This window comes from Pleurodeles waltl, chromosome 4_2 (genome assembly GCF_031143425.1).
Source record: "Pleurodeles waltl isolate 20211129_DDA chromosome 4_2, aPleWal1.hap1.20221129, whole genome shotgun sequence".
NCBI lineage: Eukaryota > Metazoa > Chordata > Amphibia > Caudata > Salamandridae > Pleurodeles > Pleurodeles waltl.
The window spans coordinates 1010043052-1010053544 of record NC_090443.1 but is presented as its reverse complement, the minus strand read 5'-3'; the positions used below and the strand labels follow the sequence as shown (position 1 = coordinate 1010053544).

Genomic DNA, 10493 nt, shown 5'->3' with positions numbered 1-10493 from the left:
ATACCCTCAGTTTATTTAAGCATTTTCAGTTTTCAATCTTCCACATGATATAGGTGTGAACAGGTACTTTCAATTCTACTTTAATTGCTACTAGGTACTTTCACCTCTTGGTAGAAAAGGGTGGACTGAGCACTGCCCAATGTAATGCTTTGCTTTAAAATAGCTCAACTAAGGTTCCCTATAGAATAGAGAAGGTCCGAAGTAATGAGGTTACTTGATTGCAGGTCCATCCTTACGGCCATTACAAATCTTGACAACAAACACAGAAGTTAGGACATAAATATACTTCAACTGCAATTAGAGAGAAACTAAGGCCCATCCTTGGGTGTCCTCCAGGGGTAGGTGGGGGTGGCAGGGGTGTCCCTGGTGGCAAGGAAGGGCACCTGTGGACTGCTTCCATGGTCTCTGACCATGGACGTGAGCCTACAGGTCACCTAATGCCTGCCGTGACCCAGGCCTTAAATAATGGCTCTAAACAGGCTTAGCGACATTAGTTAAGGCCCTCCTCCTCCCGTGCATCATTTTTGCATGGGAGGATAAATATGGCGCTAAGGCCATAGAGTAATTTTTCACCTGGGAACGTCTTCCTTGCATCTCATTGACGCAAGGTAGGTTTCCGCAAGCAAAAAATGACACTAACTCCATAACTTTGACGATAGACAGGTCTAGCGCCAAAGTATATATATGGAGTTAGGTTTGTGCCGGATTTGTGTAAAAACAAAGTGACGCAAATCCGGCGCAAACAGAGTATAAATATTGGCCTAGATATCTGGGACAAATGAAGCTTTGGCAATGAGTTTGCCACCTTCCTATCCCCATTCAGCCCGATTAATGAGGTCTGCCTTCACCCCAAGCTTAGGCAGAAGCATGGCAGTTATAGCATGGAGAGAAGAGAAATGTCTACTGATAAGCTCACCATTTTTTGGAAGAAGGGTTATTTCATTTGGATACTGAGTGATGCCTCTAACTGCAGGTAAGACATTGGGTCTCACAAACTTTAATAAGAGCAAAATAAGAACTCACATGCTTAGAATGTTGGGTGAAGGATGGAAACGGTGATAGTCACACCACACCATATCTTTAGAAAATTCCCAAGTCAGTGAATGTGGGAGAAAGAACTTGGCAGAGAACTTACTGAAAAAAAATGGGGGTAAAAGCAAACATCCATAGACAAAGTTGAAGGGAAAGTGACATTTCACAAATCAAACTATATAGGTATCTTCCTCCTGAAAAGCTACACTCTTGGAACCCTATAACACCAGCTCTACCTGAAATTAGGCAGGTACTGAACTAAGGTTATTCAGATCCAACATGACTGGGATTGAAACTTTAGGATCTGCCATTTCCAGGAGAATGTTCACCAAGGTCACTGATTGCCATCCCTAGATAATAGGCTAAAAGCATTTGAAACTGACCAGTTCCCATTTTTAGGTTTGAGCCTGGGGTAGCGTGCACTAACACATGCGTATGCTTGCGAGACGCTGTCATAGTTAGAAAAGGGCTTGGAGCCTGCCTGTCGCTTATCCCTTGTTGGATTGCATGCCACTCTTCTTTACAGTCTTGCAGTTGGTCATGGCTGGCATTTCATAATTTCCCTTCCTGTCCATAGACCAACCACGGATGCAACTTCATCAGTGCCTGTCCGCTGCTCCTGATATGAGTGAGGTACTATTTTGTTCTTTTTAGCTTCTCCTGCCCTGCAAAGAGAAGGTGCGTGACTGGTAAAAATGTGCTCACCAGGACAAACAAAATTTCAAAGTTTTAATTTTTACAGTTAATTTTTCTTACTTTGTACTCATGTTTTGCTTTGTTTGTGCTAGTGGGTGTAGTTCTCAAAAGATGACTATTGTCTCATTCTAAATATTGCAAAGCAACATTGCTTTTTTCTTATGTGTAATATACACATAAAGTGCAGTACACTCCACTCCAATCCAATCCGCCCAACTCCAATTCAGAACACTCACCCGCATACACTCCGATTCACCACACTCCAATCCTCCCAACACATCCCATTCCAATCTGCCCCAATCGAAAACAATCTGCCCGCTCCAATCCAGAAAAATCTCTCCCACTTTAGTACAGCCATCCAAAAAACACTCCAATCCAAAACAGTCTGCCCTACTACAATACAAAACAGCCTGCCCCACTTCAATCCAAAACAATCTGCTCCACTTCAGTCCAAAACATTCTGCCCCACTCTAATCCAAAACAGTCCACCCCACTCCAGTCTGCCAAATTATAATCCAAAACATCTTCCCCACTACAATTCAAAGCAATCACCCCCACTCCAATCTGTCTCACTCCAATCCAAAACTATCTGCTCCACTCTATTTCAAAACAATCTGCCCCACTCCAATCCAGTCTTCCTCATTCCAATCCAAAATAATCTCCATCACTCCAATCCATGAGAGTCTACCCCACTCCAGTCTGCACCACTCCAATCCAAAACAATCTAACCCAAACCAATCTGCCCCACTGCAATCAAAAAAACAATCGTGCCCACTGCTAACCAAAACAAAATGCCCACTCCAATCCAAAACTGTCTGCCCCACTCCAATCCAAAACAACCTGCTGCATTCCAATCTACCCTACTGCAAACCAAAACAATCTGCCCCACTCCAATCCAAAACAATCTGCCACAGTCCAATCCAAAACAATCAGCCCACTCCACTCCAAAACTATCTGCTGCGCCCCAATCCAAAATTATCTTTCCCACTTCAATCCAAAACAATCTGCCCCACGCCAATTCAAAACATTCTGCCTCACTCCAATTCAAAACATTCTGCCTCACTCCAATCCAAAACAACCTGGCCCACTCCAATCTACCCCACATCAATCGAAAACAATCTGACCCACTCCACTCTGCCCCACTCCAGTTTGCATGCTCCAATCCAGTCCATCTCACCCCATTCCAATCCACCCCACTCCATTCCAATTCAACCTACTCCATCCCAATTCACCTTACTCCAATCCACCACATACCAATCCATTTCAATTCAAACAAATCCAATCCACCCGACTTCAATCCAATCCAATCTACCACACTCCAATCCACCACAGTCCAACCAACTCCAGTACAACCCACCCCACTACAGTCCAACTCACTCCACTCCAATACAATCCATCCCACTCCAATACACCACATTCCAATACAATCCACCATACTCCAATCCAACCCATTCAAATTCAACCCACCCCAGTCCATTCCATTCCACCCCTATTCATTTTAACTCAATCCACCCCATTCTAATCTACCCACCTCACTCCAGTCCATCCCACTCCAATCCAAACCAATCCGATCCAATCTAATCCAATTCACCTTGATCATGCCCAGTCCAATTCAGTTCACCTTAATCCACTCCACTCAAAACCAATGCACTCAAAACCACCTTAATCCAGCCCACTCCAATCCACCAACTCCATACCAATCCAATCCACCACACTCACATCAATCTAATCCACCCCACACCAATCCAATTCATCCCACTCCAGCCCACTCACCCCACAACAATCCAATCCACCCAATCCAATCCACCCTACTCCATCCAATCCACCTCACTACATTCCTGTCCATCCCACTCCAGTGCACCCCACTCCATCCAATTCGCCTCACTCATTCCAGCTCACCCCATCCCAATCCAATCCACCCATATCAATGCATTTCACCCCACTCCAAACCACCCATCAATCAATCAATACATTTGTTGAGTGAGCTACTCACCCGGTAGGGTCTCAAGGCCCAGGGTCGGAGGGGGTGCTACTGCTCGAAGAGCCAGGTCTTAAGGCGCTTCCTGAAGGTCAGAAGGTCCTGGGTCTTACGTAGGTTGGAGGGGAGGAAGTTCCAGGTTTTGGCGGTGAGGTGGGAGAAGTATCTGCCGCCGGTTGTGGTACGGTGAATGCGAGGGACTGTTGAGAGGGCGAGGTAGGCGGAGCTGAACTGGCGTGTTGGGATGTGGAAGTTAAGTCGATCGTTGAGGTAGGCCGGTCCAGTGTCATGGAGGGCTTTGTGAATATGGATTAGGAATTTGAAGACGATCCTTTTGTTAACGGGTAGCCAGTGTAGGGCTCTGAGGTGGGCGGAGATGTGTTTGTGGTGATGGAGGTTGAGGATGAGACGTGCTGAGGCGTTCTGGATGCGCTGAAGTTTTTTCTGGAGCTTGGCCGATGATCCTGCGTAGAGGGCGTTGCCGTAGTCCAGTCTGCTGCTAACGAGGGAGTGGGTGACCATTCTTCTGGTTTCCATGGGAATCCACCTGAAGGTCTTGCGGAGCATACGAACGGTGTTGAAGCATGCGGACGAGATGGCGTTGACTTGCTGGGTCATGGAAAGTAAAAAGTCTGGTATGAAGCCGAGATTGCGTGCGTGGGTGGTGGGTGTTGGGGGCAGCCCCAGGGTGGCTGGCCACCAGGAGTCGTCCCATGCTGACTTGTTGGGTCCCAAATTGATGATCTTGTTTTTTTCTGAGTTCAGCTTGAGGTGGCTTGCTGTCATCCAGTTGGCAATGGCGAGAAGTCCGGTGTGGAGGTTGTTCTTGGCGGTTGTGGGGTTCCTCATGAGGGAGAGGATGAGCTGGGTGTCGTCAGCGTAGGAAATGATGTTGAGGCCGTGGGGTCGGACGATGCTGGTGAGCGGAGCCATGTAGATATTTAAGAGGGTCAGGCTGAGTGAGGATCCCAGGGGGAATCCGCATATGGTCTTGGTGGCCTTTGACCGGAACGGGGGGAGGCGAACTCTGTGTTCTTTCGGAGAGGAAGGAGGTGAGCCAGTCCAGGGCTCTTTGGTGAATTTCAGCATCGAAGAGGCGTGTACGAAGGGTTTGGTGACATACAGTGTCGAAGGCTGCGTAAAGGTCGAGAAGGATGAGGGCAATGATTTCACCTTTGTCTCGCCTGGTCCTGATGTCGTCGGTGCAGACGATGAGGGCGGTCTCGCTCTGTGGTTTTTGCGGAATCCAGACTGGGAGACGTTGAGTAGGCTGTTGTCCTCCAGGAAGCAGGAAAGTTGGTTTTTGACTATCTTCTCTATGACCTTCGAGGGGAAGGGGACTAGGGAGATAGGTTGGTTGTTTTGAGGTCTTCGGGGTCAGCTTTGGGCTTTTTGAGCAAGGTGTTGACTTTGGCATGTTTCCAGCTTTCCGGGAAAATGGCGGTATCGAAGGAGCTGTCGATGATGGTCTGGAGCTGAGGAGCGATGATTTGGCTGGCCTTATTGAAGACGTGGTAAGGGCAAGGGTCTGTGGGAGAGCCGGAGTAGATGGTGCTCATGGTTTTGGTGGGGGTCCAGGTGCTCAGTACATTGGTGCAGCAGGGTGCGATGGGGTTGACCATGTCAGTGGTGGTGGTGGGGGATGGCCTTGCAAAGTTTCCATGTATGTCTGTGATCTTGCGGAGGACGACCCATCCACACCCCAGTCCAATCCAACCCACCTCAATCCACCTCACTCCAGTCCACCTCATCCAGTCCATCCACCCCATTTCAATCCACCCCACTCAAATCCATCTACCCATCCACTTCACCCCACTAAAATCCACTCCACTCTAATTTACCTTTCCCTACTCTACTCCAGTCCACCCCACTCTACTCCATCACCCATTCTAATCCACTCCTACCCACTCTACTTCTATCCACCCTACTCTACTCTAGTCCACCCCACCCCACTCTGCTCCAATCCACTCCACTCCAATCTACCCCACTCCACCCCAATCTGCACCATTCCAGTTCAGTCCACTCCACCTCCACTCCAATTCATCTCACTTCAATACAATTCAACTTATCCCACCCTCTCCAGTCCAATACAGCCCACCTTAATCCACCCCATTCATATCCAATCCACCCCAATCTACTCCACTCTAAACCATCCTAATCCAACCCACTCCAACTCACACTAATCTAATGCATCCCACACCAATCAAATCCATCCCAGTCCAATCCCCCACACCAACCAATCCACTCACACCAATCAAATCCACTCCAGTCCAATCCATCCCATTCCATCCAATCCACCCCACTCCACCCAATCCACCCCACTCCAATCCAATCTACCCCACTCTAGTCCAGTCTAGTCCAGTTTAGTCCACTCCAATCCACTCTACTCACTTCCAGTTCACTCTAATCCAATCCACGCCACTCCAGCTCACGGCAAAAAAATCCATTCCACTCCAATCCACCATACCGCAACACACTCCAGTCCACCCCACCACAATCCAATCTACCTCAATCTATTCCACCCCAATCCAGTCCCTCAATCCACCCCACTTCATTCTACCCCTCGGTTCCATCCCAATCCAGCCAATGCCAGTCCAATCCACCTCACTCCAGTCCAATTCACACCATTTTAATACACCCCACCTGAGTGCAATCCACCCCACCCCAATCATATTAACCCCACTGCAATCCAATCCACTTCACTCGACTCCTATCCACCCCAACCCATTCCAATCCACCCCACTCCAGTCAATCTAAGCCACCCTACCCAAAACGACCCCAATCCAGTTTACCCCACCATATTCCTATTACTTCAGTCTAATCCACCCACCCCAGTCCAGTCTAATCACCCCTTTCCAATCCACCTCACCCCATTTCAATCGACCCCACCCCATTCCAATCCACCCCACTCTACTTCAGTTCAATCTTCCCCACTACCTCAATCCTGTCCAAGGACCTCCACCCTATTCTAGCCCACGCCACTTCATGACCCTCTTTGCAACTGAACCAATGAACTCTACTCTACTCCCCTTAACTCTACAACCCTCTACTCCTCCCTACTCTGCTCCAGTCTAAGACACTCCACACCACTGACTTTTAGCCATGCTGAACAGCAGCCACACTGATGGACAACATGGCAAAAACATACTTTCAAAGCCAATAGCTCTTGTATATGAGAGACCTATTGGCTTTGCCAATGCTTTTAAACTTCCAGGCTGGGGAATTGCAGAAGGAGACTGGGCCAATATATCTGGAGGTCCTAAGCCGTCTATCAAAAGACATCTCTCCACTGCCCCACATTGGTGGTCCATGGACTGAGTAAATTTGTATTAGTAGTCTATGTCCAGAATACACAAGCTGTACATGTTTGTGCTTCTGTTCTTAGGATTGCCTAAAATGTTTCCTACACTGGAATGTGGAGATAGGATTGAAAAGGTAGGAGTCTGAGGTTTTTATGACAACGTTAAATGCTCAGAGCTCGATAGGGTGATTGTAGGTAATCATTTGTAGTACTACTTCTGAAAATAAATAAATAGTTGAGGGTCAAAATTAACTATAAATAGAAGTACATCCGATAAAACTAAACTTTTTTACTTGGCTAACCCCCTCTTTCTCAAACCAAGAAAGGACACGCTGTGTTACAGTGATTTATAATGAAGTCTACATTTATAGCAACCTGAATATATCATGTGCATTTAGGAATTCTGACTTTCTTTTAAACAAGAGAGGTTTGTTGTTTAGACACAGCAAACGCTTTGACTAAAGGTACGGCGGGGTAAACCCTAATTTAATGAAAAGACAGGCTTACTGCAAGAAAAAATCACCGACTCCTACCTGATGAAGGGATTTATCATTGCGCTTTTCATTTTCCCTTCCTTATTTATCCTTATAAACTGTGATCCATACTGTCTTCCATTACTTGTGGCTGTTTAAAAATTATTTCAATCTCCCTCAGCATCTGTTACAAGCAAAAATTGTATTTGTAATTGATTTGCAACGCACGTGAAAAAAATGTCATAGAGCAATTTGGATTTTTAAACTTATGGTCTAACTATTGTCTCTTTTTAATTAAGTACTCTAGGAAGACCATCAAATAAACATGCAAGGATAGCTACATCTAATCCCCAAAAAATTAAGACCTGCAACCAACATGTTTGCAAATGTAATGATTTGAAGTTGAAGTGCCATTGTTGTAACTCCACTCTACGCCACTCTACTGAACACCACTCTATACCACTCTTCTCCAGTCCATGCCACCCTTTTGGAAGCTCCTATCCAGATTTCATATTCTGTTCATTATCAATTGATGGCGAATAATACTATTGAGATAAACTTCATTCTCTTAGGAATATCAGGTATGGCTGAACTTCAGCTTGTTCTCTATTTTATATTTCTACTTCTCTACATGGTCATCATCTTCGGGAACCTTCTCATCCTTGGCCTCATTGGTTTGGATGCCCGTCTACACACCGCCATGTATTTCTTCCTCTGCCACCTCTCTGTCCTTGATGTTTGCAGTCCAACCGTTACTGTGCCGAAGATGCTGGGGAACCTCTTGTTGGAAAGAAAGACTATTTCTATTCATGGCTGCATTATCCAGTTCTCATTTTTCATTTTCTTTGCATCTTCAGAATGCCTCCTGTTGAGTGCAATGGCCTACGACCGCTATGTGGCCATCTGCCACCCTTTGAGATATGCAGCTATCATGAATGTCTCCCAGTGTGCTCAGCTAGCTGCTGTGTGCTGGGCAGGTGGTTTCCTCAACTCTCTGATGCACACACTCGCCACAGGTCGGTTATCATTTTGTAGACCAAGAACAATTCATCATTTTTTCTGTGATGTTCCTCAGGTTTTCACAGTTTCTTGCACTGATCCTTTCATAAATGTTTTGCTTGTTTTGGTATCAGGTATAATCATGGGACTAGGCTCTTTTGTGGTCATCATCTTTTCATATGTCTACATCAGCTCTGCGGTCCTGAAAATTGGTACCAGCACCGGTAGATCAAAGGCCTTTTCCACTTGTTCCTCCCATGTTACTGTGGTTACCTTTTACTTCGGAGCCATGTTCTTAACATATTTCCGCCCAGCATCTATCTATGCTATGACTGAAGGAAGACTTTTGTCTGTGATTTATACCGTCATAACACCCCTGGTGAACCCCCTGATATATACATTAAGGAATCAGGAAATAAGAGGGGCATTGAAGAACGCTCTAAGGACCTGGACTACAATAGTCCAGCAGAGGTCTGTCCTGTAATTCTTGCTTAGAATCTGCTTTTAAATGGTCTACAAGGAATGTATGGATATCTGATGGTATGAGTCATCAGAGAAGAACTCTAGCAAATACACAATAAATAGTCTTTGTCTCATGCATCAGTCCATATGAGTAGCAACAACTGGGCAAAATTAATTTATTTTTTCCTAATAAAAAGTGGTATTAATGGACTGTTTCTTTGATAGAATCACCATTGCTCATGTAAAATGAATTCACTAATACATATGTACACAATTTGTTTGTTCCATAGTACCCAGATGCCAAAGTATTTTAAAAAGAAATGCCCCACCGGAGGGAGAAGAACAATAATAAGAGAAAAGACCCCCAGTAAAGAGCCGGGGAATGCAGTGCTTAATTTAAGCTGGTGGTTTCCAGTGCAGGGCACCGCCCCTTATATTTGAGGGCTGGCTTTTATTTTTCTGCCTCAAGCATCTACTGCAAACAAGAGATAGATATGGGAAAAATGGAGAAAGAGGCAAGCATTTGCAATGCAATGGGTCTCGCATTTGCTCCAGTGGCGTTGTAAATTCCTAACTGGATTTTTCTTGCTACATAAATTGAAAATGAAAAGTAAAACATTATTTGACATAAATGAGCCAATTTTAAGCACCACAGCCACCATGAGCATGAGCACGAAGGAGAGAAGCAAAAGGAAAAAGAAGTTCGCTCACAGTCAAACATATCGGCAATCATGCAACTATCTATGTAACAGGGTTAGTCTGCAAGGCGGTAACAAAACCTCCCCAAGGAGGGGCAAATGTAAAGAATATACCAACGATAACAAAGGATTTTTGAAAGGCAAGGCCACCAATGAGTGAAAGTGATGGGCGAGAGGTGGACGTGGTTAAAGGTTCACAATACTTAGAACAGGTCAAAGTGCTTGCGAGCGTGACCTAAAAAGGAGGCAAAGATACATGCAGAACAACTGGGAAGAAGTTTGACGGGGCAAGAGTAAATATGAGAGTCCTATTTAAGTTACTACTAAATGGAGACCTGAGCACATCCTCTAGCACGGGAAAGTCCAAGAAATATCTGTTCTTGTTCCTGAAGCATGTACCAATGGCTAAGGCTCTGTTCCATGACAAATTTGCACCAGATAATGTATGGGACTGGATTAAGAGTTTGACGGAAGGGTTATTCCATCACAAATGTGACGGATTGCCTGTCTGCTTTATTGCAAGTGCATTATATCCTATGCCACTTGCAATAAGGCATTTCTGTGATTGAATACCTGTCAGTCAAACTCTAAATTAGTTCCTAAGACTCTTGACACTCTTGTAAGTGGTGTGGTTCGCTTCTGCTAATCAAGTACTCACCTTCAGCGCCTTGAGACCCCCGGGGTGATAAGTTGTGCTCTACAAATATTTGATTGATTGAATGTTTTAGATGAATAGGTTCGCAACCACACAAGTACCTCTGTTATGAGTCATGCTGCTTTCCCAGACTGATGTTGAACAAGTAGTGACCCATGACATCAGCAAACCTATTCAGTCATGTAACTTGTCTGAGACT

At 45.5% G+C, this 10493-nt stretch overlaps 1 protein-coding gene across 1 annotated transcript; it reads left to right on the top strand.

Annotated features, from left to right (window-relative positions):
* Positions 1–8012: 8012 nt before the first annotated feature.
* Positions 8013–8963, top strand: LOC138293993 (olfactory receptor 5V1-like). The gene has a single exon (XM_069233250.1). The coding sequence runs from the start codon at positions 8013–8015 to the stop codon at positions 8961–8963; it is 951 nt and encodes a 316-aa protein (XP_069089351.1).
* The last annotated feature ends 1530 nt before the right edge of the window (positions 8964–10493 follow it).

Bases quoted from the DNA above. Each gene is read 5' to 3' on its own strand.
- LOC138293993 (XM_069233250.1), top strand. From the start codon at position 8,013: ATGGCGAATAATACTATTGAGATAAACTTCATTCTCTTAGGAATATCA.